The sequence below is a fragment of the Rhinopithecus roxellana genome, chromosome 9, assembly GCF_007565055.1.
Source record: "Rhinopithecus roxellana isolate Shanxi Qingling chromosome 9, ASM756505v1, whole genome shotgun sequence".
Taxonomy (NCBI): Eukaryota; Metazoa; Chordata; class Mammalia; order Primates; family Cercopithecidae; genus Rhinopithecus; species Rhinopithecus roxellana.
The window spans coordinates 22,922,822-22,939,459 of record NC_044557.1 but is presented as its reverse complement, the minus strand read 5'-3'; the positions used below and the strand labels follow the sequence as shown (position 1 = coordinate 22,939,459).

General features: G+C 52.4%; 1 protein-coding gene across 4 annotated transcripts in view; it reads right to left on the bottom strand.

Moving 5' to 3' along the window:
* The window catches only part of ERICH1 (glutamate rich 1), a 63,710-nt gene extending 48,794 nt beyond the window's left edge, over positions 1–14,916 (bottom strand). For all 4 annotated transcript variants that reach the window (XR_004059249.1, XR_747947.2, XR_747948.2 and 1 more), the window contains exon 1: positions 14,816–14,916. Coding sequence is in view for 1 of the 4 variants with exons in the window: in XM_010363106.2 (XP_010361408.1) it covers positions 14,816–14,837 (22 nt within the window). In the remaining 3 variants the exon portion in view is untranslated. The remainder of the gene's footprint in view (positions 1–14,815) is intronic.
* Between the last annotated feature and the right edge of the window lie 1,722 nt (positions 14,917–16,638).

Below are 16,638 nucleotides of genomic sequence, written 5' to 3'. Positions count from 1 at the left end.
TCTCCCTTAAACTGAATGTGTCAACAACTGCGACTGGGGAGAATTCCGTGCACCTGACGCGGTTTAGCCACTAAACAGAGATTCTTTACTTTGCTTGTTTTTGTTTACATTGTTTAAACTGTGGGGACAAACTGTCAAAATGAATAAATATTTCTGCCCTAAGTGTGGTTAATGAACAGCCATTGATCTCAAAATAGCATAGTGGATAAGGTGTGGGGAAAAGTTAATGAAATGAATTATTTTAACCTCATAAAATTTAGAAAAAAGACAGCTGCTCTGGAATAACCAAAAGTCGCACAGCAGAAATCAGCACTCCTGACACAAGTCCCTGGTGCCTTTAGGAACAGGGAGGCGGGGACTTGGCCTGACTGGAGGCGTGCAGGGATCTGTCATGGGCTCCCTGAGAGGAGATGCTGGGGGTGGCTTCTAGACGAGGCAGGGAGGCTCCATGGCCCTACATGGGGACACTGTAGCTGAAGGCACAAACCCTTCCTAATTCTGGCCTCTCGGACAAACACGTGGTAGAAATCACCCTCCTACAGGCCCCGCTGTTAAGAACACTGTGTGGGTTTCCACGCAACGCTCACCAGAACTCCCCGTGTCCTCCATGGACGGACCATGAAAACCCTGAGCACAGAGCTCAGTGGAAGTGGGTCGCAGTGTGATCACGAACACGGGAGCTCTCACCTGAGACTCTGCACCTCCACGGCTCCCAACAAGTGAGCGCAAAGGCTCCTTTTGCTGGGAGGAAATGACCTCCGGTTAAGTGGAAAATCTGAACTGAAACGATGTGATCCCTAAGCCCCCGGGGTCTTCACGAGGTCCTGGCAATGAGAGGGCCCCCATACGCTAATTTTTGAATATGACGCACAAGTGCTCTAGCACAGGACACCTCAAAAGCTCCTGCTGGCCGTGGTGAGCGGGTCTCACCCCTACAGAAAGGGCCGGAGGAGACACCTTGGCTCTCAGGGAGCAACAGGCGGTCTGTGAAATGCTTCTAAAAATGTACTGCAGTGCTCCCAGGTATGTTCAAAAGAAGGTTCCAAGACTTCAGATACAAATCCAATTGTCACATTTCCTTTAAATGTCAAAGAAGAAAATGTCCTATGCCAGATGACCGACCTGGTGATGAGCAGAGGAGATGGTGGGCAGATAAGATGAGCTTTATCCAACATCTTCACAAACCAGAACAAATTCGAAGACAAAACCATAACCAGCCACCCAATTCTGCAAACAAGGACAGGGCGCTCAGAGCTAAAGCCTTGCTGGGCCTGGGGCAGCCAACGCGGACATGTGGCTGAAGTCGTCTCCCTAGGCCCAGCTGCCTGCCAGTGTCTGGAGCTAGGAAAATGCTACGGAGAAATCCCAGGCAATGGTCAGAGCCAGGCAATGCTGCAGAATGCCTGAAGCTGGGCAGGCACAAGACAGTCCCAGGGAGTGGGGCAGGCCCTGACTAAACAGCCACCACCAGGAGACGTTGGGCCCAACCAAGCATCAGATGACAGAGTTTGTGGAAACAAGGCAGCTGATCCCAAAGAAAATGGCAGAACACACCAGGGTGCAGGTCGGAGCGCACTGAGACCCTGCAGAACACAATAGGGTACGGGTCGGAGAGCACTGAGACACCGCAGAACACACCAGGGTGCAGGTCGGAACGCACTGAGTCTGGCCCCAGGTAACAGTCTTTCAAGGTTTCCTGAGGCAGATTTCTGAGCTAAAAGCAACATAAGAATGTGCCTAAAACAAAAAAGATAGGTAGGGAGCATTTTCGCTGAATTCCATCCAGTGCCTGCAATAAATTACATGTATAGCCCAAGTAACAGTGGTTCTCTAACAATACTGTTACATTTCATGTTTCAAATGAAAACATCTGATAAAGGTGTACAGTACATTCAGAAATTTTATAAAAATTCCAAAATGGAAGTAGAAGGTGGGAACAATCTAAAGTCAGTTGGCTTTAAATTCAGAGTGACAGCTGGCAGGGGTTTCTCAGGGATAACTGACAGGGCAGAGGCCACCCTGGGAGTCACAGGCTCTGCCTTCTGTAACACAGTCATTTCTCTTGGAAGAGATTTACATGATTCCAGCTGGCGCAGCGCGCAGGGCCCACAGAACCCCAAGGCCTCTGGGTCTTCAGCCTCTAGGATTTCTGCAATTCCCCTGCAAGCCTGCTGAGGCGCCGCACGAGCAGATTCAGGAAGGGTGGTTCCCAGAACCATGCAGACCAGGAGGTCCGGGCCACATGCCGAGGCCCCAACGCCCTCCTAAGGAGCTTCCTTCCCCATAGACCACCTAGGCAGGTCCTGGACTCACTTCTCACTGGGAGCCCAGGGCCTGGGGCCACTGCCAGGGCTGAGAGCCTGACCCTCGGGGCTTTGCCACATGAAAGCCCCAGGCCTGGCGAGGCTCAGGGAGGCTGTTTCAACGTGAAAACTTGGGTTTCTGCCCCACCCCAGCCCTGGCTGTGTGAGCCCTCATCCAACAGTGGGCTCCCGCATCGACCAGACTCCGATCCTGCCCCATCCACCCTCGAGGCCTCACTTTCCTCCCATTTTCCTCGTCTTCCACCGTTGTGACATCTCTTGCAGCAGTTATGTTTTGGAATTGCTGTAACTTGCGTCCAGTGTTCTCAGGGTGACACTGAGGTCATTCACTTCTGCAGAACTGCAGATGGGCGCTGGCGCCCACAACCGGCTGGGATGCTTCTCTCCGCTGACGCCCTCGGTTGCCCGCAGGTGCTGTGAGGTCTGCTGGATTTCTCCTGGCCAAGTGACTCTCTTTCCTTTAGAACCAACAAACACCGTGGAGGAGACACCTCGGGACTAGATCCTTTTCCTCCTCAATCTCACCCACTAATTCTGGCATCTGCTGGTGGGTCCTGCTGGCAAAAGACGTGGCTGTGGGCTCCTCAGTGGCTTCCTTTCCTCACTCCTTCGGTGTTTATCACACAGAATTCTGTACTGAAGAACTGCCCGCATTTGCACATGTATTGAATTATTACCTTTGTGTTATGTAACACCTAAAAGACTCGTAGATGTTTCATTTGTTCCAAAAACCATCGCCCTGTACTGCCCACATATACTTTGTTGCTCAAATAGTCCCGGCACTGGCCACAAGGTCTGCCGCAGTGTGGATCCAGCGTCCTCCAGCGTGGACCCGGCGCCCTCCAGCCCACCTGGCCCTCCCATGAGCACACAAGGCCCTACAAGGTACCGCAGGCTCATCTTGTGTTTCCTCTGCCTAGGCCTGGAACCAGCCTCTTCTCCAAGGAGCCCAATATTTAGAAAGCAGGATGGGGCCCTAGGCGTGCACCTTGCTCCTCTTGTCTTCTGAACACAAAATCTCATCACGCCAGTCCTTGAAAATCACCGACTACTCTGCACAAATGAGGCCTTGGAGGAAGAGGAATGTCCTGGACACCCTCAAAGACAAATGAGATGTCCGAGAGGTAAATGCAGGCCACACAGACATGACCAACGGCAGGACGCCGAGGTGCCCACGAGGAGGGACGAGGACACACACCCGCACCATGCCAGCATCACCCATGGACATGACCGAAGGCAGAATGCTGAGGCACCCATGAGGAAGGATGAGGATGCATGCTCGCACCGTGCCAGTGTCAGCCACAAACACACAGGATGACAAAGCTGGTATCTGGGATAATAAATCAGGATGCCAGGAAGAGCATGCAACTACTTAAGAATGCAGGAAAACAGGCTGCTTAAAATCTTAAGCAAATAATACAATTTAAATATAGAAGTTTAGTCCTTCACAGTTTTCACATGGAGGGTGGGGATGGGAAGAGGGCCGTAGGGATTTGGATGTGCTAATTTACGACGGTCAACACATAAAGATCTGTACAGTTTACAGCCATGGGAAAGACAACGTCCCTTTTCAAATTCAAACTTGAGCATGGTCATCCAAAAAAACTAAAGCAAAAAGAACACCTTTCGGTAGCCTAGGCTAAACTGGTTTAAGTATCTCATGAAACCTGTGGCTGAAGGGCCTCCATCTTGCACGGGTGTTCTAGAACCTCGTGAAGGAAAACATCTTTCCCAGCGGCCCACACACTCCTGGAGGTCACCGTGTCTGCTCCATCGCTGGAATGAGCCTGAAAGCCACGCCGGCTCCCGCTACTTCTGGTAAAAGCCTTGTTACAGAAAAGGCGAGTGTGTCCCTCACAATGCTTCACTGACAGGAGTTACAGCATGATTTTGATATTAAATATTGACAAAGGCCGGTTTTGTGTCATATTATGCATGACCAGTGAATTATTCATAAAGCGTCCTATAAACAGGCACAAAAACAGATGATCTCAAATAGATGCCAAAATGGGTATCTCATTATAAAGTGGGAGATTTTGTCTTCAACAAGAATTTTAATAAATCTTAACCCAGTTTAATACAAATATCCCGGTATCTAAAAATAACTTTGCTGACAAATATACATGTCTAAATATTTGCAGCTGCTAAAATATAAATCATAAGGTATTTTTTAAAGAATACTTTTAACTTTCTAAAATCAGTTTTTAAAAGAGCAAAGTTTAAAAAGCAAAATTAAATATTAATAATTACTTTCCACCAGCTAATATTGCTGGCAGATGCATAGACGAGTGTCACTTCCTCCCAGCCCCGGAGAGGAGAGGATGGAGGCTGGGGCTGGGAGAGACCTCACGGACACGGTGCCACTTTGGGTTTAGCGCCTGAGCTGACAAGCGCCGAGTGTGCAGCCCCCACACACCTGGCCCAGGCACTCAGGGCCTTTAACACCAGTGCTTACACTGTTTATTTACACAGAAATCATCAGCTGTTTTAGACCAAAACCACATTACATGGCACTGATGCCCTTGCTGGTTCTTGGAATAGTTAGAGGAATGACATGAGGACCCCACGAACTGCTGGTGGTTTCCTGCAGATCTGGACCTGATTTTGTAAACACAGCCTGTCTTCCAATGGGCCAGCTCTACTTGGTGACTAATACCAAAAGCAGAACATAAATGAAAGGCTTTTTCCCTCCAGAATAACCAGAACACAGTGAAGCATTTGTCATTTTTGGTTTGTTGAAATGCTCCTTTTTGATCTAATGTGTTTTTACCTAAGTGTGTGTATGTCTATGAGCTACAGATGGAGGCTGAAAAAAAATCAAGTTAGAGGTTAAAAGCCTCTTTTCTGTTTAATTTACAATGTGTTGAAAACAAAAGAACCCACAAAAACAGCGCTGGACCAGCTGGTGCGGCAGGAGCTCCCGGAGCCCTCGATGCTGTGTGGCCCAAACGAAAGTGCCTCGTGGTCACAACGACTCCATGTCTGCCAGAAGCCTGAGGCTGGTTCTGTTTGCCTTCCCACACCTCATCAATGTGCTCCGCTTCCAGCAGCAAGAGCAAGTTTTAACTTGAAACTGTAGTGCCCATCAAAAAGCAATCACCGGAAAATAAAAAGGCAGAGGACTGAGTGTTTAATGCCAATCGAAAAAAATAACCTGCAGGAAAACAAATAAATCACCAAGAAGGCCAAGCAATCAGCACTGAGAAATGAGAGACACAACAACAGAAGGCCAAGGCCCAGAAAAACACCCCATCAGAAATTCACATGCCGCAACACTCAGCAGAAATGAGTCCCTTTCACGGGGGAATTAAGTCACTTTGGTATAATCCTCAGAAAGGACTGCTGCCTACACTTGCTATCTCAAGTCAAAGACGTAGCCAAATACCAATAAAATCCTTCAGTAAAGTGTTCTTTGGAAATTAGACACTTAGGAAAAACTGTAAATATATGTAACTCACAAAGAAACAAAGTTTGACCCTGGAAGTGAACCTATTCAATTCTAAACTCTTCCTAAATGCACTTGCTGAATTTAAAATCGAACAGTTGGGTATGAAACTCTTGGTGCTGGAAAATATTAGAATTAACGATCATTCGTGATTCTCTAAAATTCCAAAAGTTTTGCTATCACCCTTATAAACTGGTGTCTCTTGGGAAAGTGTGACTTTCAGAGAAAATACGTGCACAGCTTATTTGGGGATGTGAAGAATGAGATCAGTTCGAAAGGACCTATTTCAAAATGCAGATGCTCAGGAGAAGCTGTAAAACCGACAGGACCACACGCTTACAGGGATTCACTAAAATAAGAGAGACCACAAATATTCATGAGTGACTTTACAATGTGAAGTCACTGAAGGAGAAAACACACTGATGTGGTTTGGCTGTGTCCCCTCCAAATCCCACGTGACATGTGAGCTCCAGTGTTGAAGGGGGGCCTGCTGGGAGGTGTCTGGGCCATGGGGGCAGATCCCGTGAGAATGGCTTGGTGCCCACCTCATGGTGATGAGCTCTTGGAGATCTGGCTGCTTAAGAGGCTGGGACCTCCGTCTTCTCCTGCTCTCCTTCTCTCCTTAGGACGCTGGCTCCCCTCTGCCTTCCCCAAGGGCGGCAGCTTCACAAGGAGACCTCACCAGAAGTGGGTGCTGGCGCCATGCTCCCTGTACAGCCTGCAGAGCCATGAGCCCAGTAAACCTCTTTTCTTTATAAATTACTCAGCCTCAGGCATTCCTTTACAGCAATGCAGAACAGACTAATACTCATAGAGAATAAAATCGGTTTATAACATTCCTTTTTAGTTTCCACTTAACAGATTTACAAACGGAAAAGTGATTAGATTTTCAAACAAGAGTCAGCAGGCTTCTAACATCATATTTAAATGAAAAACTGTTATGGAAAACAAGACTGGAGATAACCATTGTAGAAATTTCCACCATGGCCGGCTTGGAGGTGCTTGCTGCCTGCCTCCTTCACCTGTCACATTGCAGAATAATCACTGTAGAAATTTCCACCATGGCCGGCTTGGAGGTGCTTGCTCCCTGCCTCTTTCAGAAATCTCCCAAAACATTTCCACTAAAACCACAAAACACACACAAACCACATTATTTCATCAGTTTAGAGAAAATATAAAAATTCTGCTCTCAGTGAACGGCAGCTCTAGCTGATCTTTTTCCTTCTACATCTGCCTGTCTCATTGTAATAAGCATTTTAAATTTAACATTTATCAGGATTATTGCATTTTTTGAAAATCTGATAGTTTGAATTTTCTTTTTTCAGTAAAAACTATGTTTACATGCCTGCTGAAAATATGCTGGCCCAGTCACAGCTTTCTTTACAACAATAATCCCGGTGGGATTTTTTTTTTTTTTTTCATTTTATCCCTGTAATGAGGCAAGGTATTTAGCCTTTGACTATAATCTAGAAATAAAGGAATAAACTGGTAATAGAATTATATCACTTCACAAGAAAGAAAAGTTCAGTATGTTAATTCAACGAGTAGTAGATTCTTGAGGAGTTTTGTAACAGAATGACAAATGGGAAAATAACTGGCTACTATTTAAGCAAAAGTAGGCAAGCTCTGAAATATCAAAAAGAAAGAACAAAAACAAGCGCTAAACCAGAAATAACCCTTGAATGGGACGTCACTAGAACCTCCCGCCATGACCGATCTGACGTGGGATTCTCACGGAGGAGGTGAAAATACACCAGATCATCATTTTCTACGGAAACTCTAACCTTTGAAAAAAGAAGAAAGCCGGGCACCTGTAGGCCAGCTACTCAGGACGCTGCGTCAGGAGGATGACTTGAGAACCAGCCTGGACAACATAGTGAGATCCGATCTCTACAAATAAAAAAGGAGAAGAAAGGAAATATTCCACGCGAACTTTGTCCAGAGTTTTCCTTGTAGTTTTATAACCAGCATCTGTCATTTCATGAAGCGCTCACAAACATCTTTTACCTTCACGGGCGGCTGCAACAGTTTTCATTCAGCAACTGGCAAACACACCCAGCGGAGTGCAGAGCAGCCCAGGGGCTTCCGGAGAGGCTGGCACTGCCCAGAGAGGGCACAACCCTCTGGCAGCCCACTCAGTTCTCGGAGTTGTTTTCTCACCGAAACAAGGCTGGGCTAAAACATGCTGAGAGGTCACTGGGAAGGCAATTCATCAAGTTGCTTGATGAAAATCAGGAGACACCAGATAAACTATACCTTTTACTCCAACATTTTTATTTTTTCCAGTTTCATTACACATTGGCTTTTTCATTAGATAGGTCTTGAATTCAGCCCAAAGAACTTGCAACCCATAAGGGATTCCACACCGACAAGCCCGGTGTTGTTTGCACGGGCAGGTTGCGCTCACTGAGGAACGCTATCAAGGATGTGGAATCCAGAACCCGGGAAGTACCTCCTGCACCGACACCGCCTTGCCTGGAGCACCAGTGAACCACGGCTGCCCCACTGTGGCCTCCTGGAACCCACTTCTTCCCTGCACCAGCCAAGAAGGTCCATGTGGTCCTTTTTGGGTGCTGTGGTTTCTCATCCCACGCCCTGATGCAGTGACGCCTCCTAAACTGCTCCCCCCTCCGGCTTCCGTACCTGCTCCCCCCCCCTCCAGCTTCCGTATCTGCTCCCCTCTCCGGCTTCCGTACCTTCTCCCCCTTCAGGCTGCCGTACCTGCTCCCCCTTCAGGCTGCCATACCTGCTACCCCTCCGGCTTCCGTACCTGCTCCCCCCTCCAGCTTCCTTACCTGCTCCCCACTCCGGCTTCCGTACCTGCCCCCCCTCCGGCTTCCGTACCTGCTCCCCTACCCTCTGGCTTCCGTACCTGCTCCCCCTCCTCAGGCTTCCGAACCTGGTCCGCCCCCAGGCTTCCGTACCTGCTCCCCCCTCAGCTTCCGTACCTGCTCCCCCACCTCCGGCTTCCCTACCTGCTCCCCCCACCCCCCCCCCCACGGCTTCCGTACCTGCTTCCCCTCTTCAGGCTTCCGTACCTGCTCCCCCCTCAGTCTTCTGTACCTGCTTCCCCCCTTCAGGCTTCCGTACCTGCTGTCCCCTCCAGCTTCCGTACCTGCTCCCCCCCTCAGGCTTCCGTAGCTGCTCCCCTCTTCAGGCTTCCGAACCTGCTCCCCGCCTCAGGCTTCCGTACCTGCTCCCCGCCTCAGGCTTCCGTACCTGCTCCCCGCCTCAGGCTTCCGTACCTGCTCCCCGCCTCAGGCTTCCGTACCTGCTCCCCCCTCCGGCTTCCGTACCTGCTGTCCCCTCCGGCTTCCCGTCTGCTCTGTTCTCACAGGCACTTGGGTCCCCCACCTCCGTCTCTTCTGCACCCAGGGGACAGAACCAGCGGCAGTGACCAGCTCGTGACTCCAACAGAACCTTGCATGTGATGAGTCACCTGGCTGGGTCCTCACGGTGCTGCCGCCCACTTTACAGATGAGTCACCTGAGCATTAGTAGAGTGAGCTCTGAGGCAGCAGTCCAGCAGGACTGACCTCGGTGGCCGTCCCCTTCGAGACCGAGGCCTGCTGTGCACTGGGGCCCCGGCCACTAGGGATGGGCGCATTCGGCATCCACCACCTCTTCGGCACACCAAGCACGACTCTCTCCCAACCTGCAAGGAGCCGAGACTGCAGCTGCCCCCATGTCCGGGCAGCTCTTGCAGCCCTCCTGCAGCCACCGCAGTACCGCATCTCCTCGTCCCCACGTGCGCTGGCCTTCCCACCACTGCACCTGCTCTTCCCTGCTGGAGCCGACCTCCACACCCCAACCTCACCACACACCAACACTCCTGCAGGGCCTGGCTGACACGGCGCCTCTTGCTCTGCCGGGATTCTCTAAACCCCCCTGTTCCATGAGGTAGGTTCCTTGGTTCCCTCCCTCCCTCCCTTCCCTAAACCCCCGTTCCATGAGGTTCCTTCTTTCTTTCCTTCCTTCCTTCCTCCTTTCTCCCTCCCTCCCTCCTTCCCTCCCTCCTTCCTTCCCCCCTGTTCCATGAGGTCCCTCCCTCCCTCCCTCCCTTTCTTCCCTCCCTCCCTCATTCATTCAGTTATTCACTTGGGAAGTGCTCCTGAGCACGCTGTCCTTCCTTGAAGATGGGGAAAGAGATGCCAACTCCTGTTCCGGAGGAAGGGCTCTACCGCATCTGAGTAGAGAATGTCAAAGCCACATGTGTCAATGAACACAGCCCCACTTCTGCAGGACAGCGATGACTCCTGTCCAGCTCTGCACAGAGTCCCACACACGGGGCCAGAATGAAAGTCGGCCCCAACAGAGGCATCAGGCACCTAGCCAGACCAACACCACACTGCAAGAAGGAAAAGGAGCCTCTTTCCAACGGAAACAAATCCGAACTGGCACCTTCAGCTCTGGGACTCCAAGGGAGAGGCAGGTATCACAGGCAAGTTGCAGGGTACGGCTGGGAGATGCACACACCACACAGGGACACATCCAGACACGCATGTACACACACACCACACGCAGACACGTGTACGCAGGCACACGATACACAGGCACACACACATACACAGGCACACATGCATGCACATATACACAGGTGAACACCTAGACACACATGTACACACATGCCACACACAGACACATGTACACAGGCACACCATACACAGGCACACACACGTACACACAGGCACACACACCCGCAGATATGCATGTACACACACACCACACACAGACACATGTACACACATACCGGCGCACACATACCTACATGAACATTGACACACATGTACACACACCACACATGCACAGACACAGACACCACACAGGCAATACATATGTACATAGGTACACATACACACGTACATACACAAGAAGACATGCATGTACATATACACCACATGCAAAACACACATATACACACCACACAGGCACTCATACACACCACACACAGACATACACACCACACACAGGCACACACGCTACACACATACACACCACACACAGGCACAGATATGCATGCACACACACATATACACACACCACTCAGGCACATACACATGCACACATGTACACATATACACACGCACACCACGAAGGCACACACATGCGTGCAAAGATACCCACACCTGCACAGATGCACACACCCACAGGAATGCACACAGACATGCATGCACACAAACACCAGACACGTGTGCACACACAAAGGCATACACAGACACGTGCACACACAGGAACAACGGTACACATACATGCATGCACACTGACAATATTCACACACAAACTCACAGACCCACACCTACACGCAGACACCTCTCCCCAACTACTAGAGCTGCAGGAACTCTGGCACCAGGCCAGCACCGTGGACAGCGCCAAAGATTCCTGGTGTGTGAAGTTGGGGCAATCCACTCCCTGAGGTGCAGGAGAAACCAGAAGACGACAGGGAGGTGGCCAACAGGAAGTGTGACCGCTCACAGCAAGGCGCTGGCAGCTCCAACTTCATCTGAGGAGTCTCAGGAAGACAGAGGCTGCCCACCTGCTCCAGACTCCTTGGCCCTAGAGGACGCACCTGCAAGGGCGAGTGAAGCTGTCCTGTGCATGCAGCAGTCACAGCAAGAATGAATTCTTATTAAAAAGCAACCAAGCATCCTGCGCTCCAGCACACGTTCCCCAGGCTGACAGCAGGCTGGGTGCCACGCAGGAGGAGGCCTCTGGGATGGGGCTCTGTGGCCTTCCCTACAGAAGGCCCAGCCAGGCCAGCAAGGCCGTGCCAGCAGCATGGTGCCCTCAGAGCTCTCTCCTTGATGCGGGTGGCTGGCACCACTGAACCACCTTGATGGGAAACTGCAGGACAAGGAGTCAAAGGACTGGCCTCAGGGTACAGTGAGTCGAATGCAGGGGGCGCTGCCGGGCAGGGACTCTGCTTAAATCCACTGGCACATCCCCCCACCACACACACAGCAGCAGGTGGTGAGGGCAGGCCTGGTGCAGGGAGAGAGGGAGTGGCATGACTGCCTGGCACTCCTCTGCCTGCTCAGGGCTGGGCCCTGGGATGGGGCTCCCGCCTCCACGGGGCTGTGGCCCTCACCCCAGCATCTGAGGATCGCCTCTGCCCAGCAAAGCCCACACAAGCTTTGGCTCCTCCGGAAATGTCCCGGAAGCACACACGGAGTCAGGGAGAGGACCAGAGCCAAACCCCTCACAATGACCAACCACCAGGGAGGAGGCTCCGTGAGCCAGACAACAAGACTCCGCCCAGGGAGCAGGGACACAGTCAGCGTCTCGAGAAGGAAGAAAGGAGCAAGGTCCCGCATGGCTCTGCTCACCAACACAAGATGCCCTGACAGGCACTGGGAGCCGTCCAGGGAGGAGGAGGCAGCAAGGCTCAACCCAGCCAACAGCAGATGCAGTCACTCCTGCCAGGAGTCACCTGGGCAGCTCCTGAGGTCCTCACCCACCGCAGCAGGCCCCTTCCTCGAGGAGCACGCAGCCCCTGGGGGATCTGTGACACTGGGGGCCTCCCCAGTCCACTGCAACCCCACGCCAGGCTCCCCTGACCGCTGGCTACCCTGCATGCCAGAAACAGCCCGACCTGAGCTAGCACTTAATTACATGCCAGATATTCACCCAATCTCCCTGGGTAGAATGGAGGCCACAGTGCCCTTCCCCTTCCTGGGATCCTCTTCAGTTAGGAGAGCGGTTCATGGTCGGAGCTGCACAGCACCTCTCAGGCTTGCAAAGTAGGCCCAAGAAACATCCTCTAGTGCTCTACTTACACCAGCATAACATAGAGCACATGTGACCAATTTGTACTCAAGTGGAGCTGCTGCAAAGGCAACACATTCTTCCCATTAATCCTGCGGAGTTTTGCTACACATTGTTACAGGGAAATTGTCTCATTAACAGGTTACATTGCCTAGCAAAACAATCTACTTCCAGGAAAAAAAAAAAGCTTAGAATCACTGTTTAGCCTGACTGCCAACCTTTCCACCTCATGTTTCCTGGTCTGTGCCAGAGCCAAGCAGGGGAAAGTATGGGCCCCTGGATGTGTCCTCTGTCAGCAAGCACTGCCCTAACCCCAAGCACAGCCTCAAAGCACAGCAGAGCTTCACTTAGCTCGGGGAGGGAAGGATACCTGCCTGATTCGCTGTTGCAGCCAGGGCCTGAGGGGCTCTGCCACACTCAGCAGACGCTCGGCCAACACCCTGCGGTGAATAAACGACGCCAAGTCAGAGTTCTGTGTGGGGTCCGCTCCAGGAAGGCACACCTGCGTCTCGTGGCACCTGCCTCCTCTCCCACCATCAACAATGGTGCCCAACCCCCATTTGCAACCACCCCACGACCCTGAGCTGGACCACAGGAAAAGAGACATTCCTGCAAGCGGATGTCTCCATCCCCTCCTCCAGAGGCACACTCGGCACAAGCACACCCCAGTTCCCTGCTCCATCAGATCACAAATGCTGGGAAGTTTTATTCCAGCTAAATCCTCCCTTCAGTGCCTCTCAGAGCCTAAGTGCCACTCAGCTGATGGGCTATTCAGACGATCGCGAGGAAGACACACAGAAAACTAATATTTTCTCTCCCAGTTACATTTTATACTTTTGGGATTTATTAACCCATCCTTCCAACCACAATGTCCTTAAACAACCTAAATTTACTTGACCATTCTGTCACATATCCAATAGTTTGAAAAAAAGGCCGTTTCGAGGGAAGATGATTAGTGAATGACTCAAACAATTAACTTCCATTCACTTTAATTTAGTGAGTAGAGAAAGGTTTTTTTTAAGTTGATTAGGTACATTACAGATGCTATAGAGTTGCAAACATTTGAAAGAATGTAAGAGAAGAATGTGCTATGGTTTAAAACAAGAAGAAAACCCGCAGTAGTAAGAAGCCCCCCACTACGAAGGCAGGGACAGCTTTGCAGGCAGTTCACCGTCAGGTCTGCTCCTAAGAACCTCGACACTGAATTCACAGCCTGCCAGGTCATGAACAAGGTAGTTCTGGTGCTGATTAACATATGTGAATGTCCATTTTAGAGCCTAACATCTGACTGCTTAAAAACTGTTAGGTCATTTTTAACCTTTGAGCTGATCAGGTGACAACTCCCTGGCCCTGAAGGAGAGGGGGAAGCCCAAGTGCAGTGTTTCCCTAAAAACCATATTTTCCATATTTGAGACCATATTTTCCTCCACATTCTGCCTCGAGAAATTTTTTTTAAGCAATTTTTTCGTTAACTACAGTTTGCCACTTTTCATTTCAAAGGGACAAATATCAGTTTTAAACATAGAGAAGGAAAAAAATTCATCAGCGTCTGAATTAATCCAAGTAACACGAGCTTCAGGTCAAAAACCGCCACTCTTTGCATTATAATGATGATTACAGGGTGAGGGTAATGAGCTGGGGTTTGCAGGAGGAAGGAGCACGCTTTATTTTCTAACACTTCCGTTCTAAGGCATGGCCAGGTTAACCAATTCCATTTTTCTGCTCCTGTCTTTGGTACTGCCTAATACTATCACAGAATTTAATAAGCACTAGGATGCACCCCACACCTTAGGTCCACTGAAGGTAAACGCCACGACCTACTTCTCTCAGATGAGGACACAGTGGCTCAGGGAGGTTCTGCTGTACTTTTTGGTGAGGCTGCCGGAGCTGGCTGCAGCTCCACGCCGGAGCCCTGGGCTAGGACCCCTCTGAAGAGCTGAGCGGCCCCTACTCACTCACCGACAGGGGCTCTGCTAAGAACACGAACCCCTGGCTGGGCTCGCCGCCGCCCAAGTCCCCAGACACCAGGTGTGGCCTGGCAGGGCCGGCCCGACCAGCAGCCATGCAAGCAACAACACGGGCGAGGGGTGGGCCGCGGTCCGGGGTCGAGGTCTGGGGTAAGAGCGGGGGATGGGTAGGGATTGGGGTGGAGGTGGAGAGTTGGTTCGGGTTTGGGGTGGGGCCTGCTGAGGAGCTGGGGTCGGGGTCCCGAGTCAATACTGCGGTCTAAGCCGAGAGCCGGGTCTGGGGTCCGGGCAGAAAGCCTCCACGCCGCCCCCACCTACCGTGCTTCCTGTGCGCCGCCATGCGGGACCCGGCCGCGGACCTCAGTCCACCGCTCTCAGGTCCGACCTAAGCGCCCTGCCTTCCGGGTTCCGCCCTCCTGGGCCCGCCCACAACAGCAGGAATGTCCAATCCGAATACGGGACCCTGCCACGGGCTGTCAGTCAACTACAACACGGCCGTGGATTGGCTGATATCGAGTCTGTGGGCGTGTCGCGAGGCTCCAGACCTGCCTCTGGGAGCCTCGCTGCCGAGCGTGCGCGGAGGGAGGCTGCGGGGGCACCGGCGCGGGCTCTCGGGAGCCTGAGGACGCTGTGGGGGCGCTGGCTGCGCCTGCTCTACGCGGTGGCGGAACTCTGGGGGCGAACGCCAGGAAGGACGCTGTGGAGAAGAGGGGAGCGGAGGGCCCCAGAGGAGACGCGCCCCGCCCCCAGCCCCACGCGTGCACCTGCGGATCCGCAGTCCCCGCTTCGCCCCTAGGCGCCTGACGGACACGGGAGTGGCCAGGGCAGTGCCCCCGGCCCCAAGGCACCTGCAGGATACAGGGAGTGGCTAGGGCGGTGTCGCCGGTCTCCAGGGACCTGCGAGACACGGGGAGTGGCCAGGGCTGTGACCCCAGCCCCCAGGCACCTGGAGGATACAGGGAGTGGCCAGGGCGGTGACCTCCAGCCCCCAGACACCTGCTGGACACAGGAGTGGCCAGGGCGGTGACCCCAACCCCCAAGCACTTGCTGGGCATAGGGAGTGACCAGGGCAGTGCCCCCGGCCCCCAGGCACCTGCAGGATACAAGGAATGGCCAGGGCGGTGTCCCCGGACCTCAGGCACCTGCAGGATGCAGAGAATGGCCAGGGTGATGCCCCCGGCCCCCAGACACTTGCTGGACACAGGAGTGGCCAGGGCGGTGACCCCAACCCCCAGGCACCTGCTGGACACAAGGCATGGCCAGGGTGGTGTCCCCGACCCCCAGGCACCTGCAGAACACAGGGAGTGGTTAGGACGGTGCCCCCGGCCCCCAGGCACCTGTGGACATGGGGAGTGGCCAGGGCAGTGACCCGGTCCCCAGGCACCTGTGGGACACGGGGAGTGGCCAGGGCAGCAGCCCCCACGTCACCCCGGCTTGCCCGACCCCTTCTTGGCTCCCTGTCCAGCTTTGAGGGCCTCTGCCCTCCTGCTTCACCCCCTCAGGACCCTCTTCCTTGAATTCATTTCTTCCAAAACATTTCCCAAGTGTGTGCCAGGTGCTGTTCCTCATGTGGGCTGTCTCAGGAGAGGAACCCACAGAGATGAGTGTTTTGGAGGAAAATGAAGCTGGTAGGGCCTAACTGGAGAGTGATGGGCATGGGCTTGAGGTAGGTGAGGGAGCAAGACCAGGAGTACCCAGGGAAAGAGAGCCCACAGGAGGGAAATGATGTCCCAGGAGAACGGTTGCCCTGTTTGAGTTTGGGGACCAGAAGCAAGGCCAGGATAAGGGGAGCTCAGAACAGAAGGAAAGGAGACCCAGGCCTGGGCAGGGTCTGCAGGGAGCCTGATAACTTGGCATGTTCCAAGAAGCAAGGTGGAAAGCTGTTACACGATATACAGCAAAGGGGTGAAATGATCTGATGCACTTTCTTTCTTTTTGGGGTAGACAGTGTCTCACTCTGGCCCAGGCTGGAGTGCAGTGGTGCCATCACAGCTCACTACAGCCTCCAGCTCCCGGCCTCCAGCAGTCCTCCCACTTCAGCCTCCAAATGTGCTGGGATTACATGCCTGAGCCACTGTGTGGGGCCTGATGTACACTTTAAAGAAGTCATTTAGCCTTGTGGTAGGAATAGAGTTGCATGG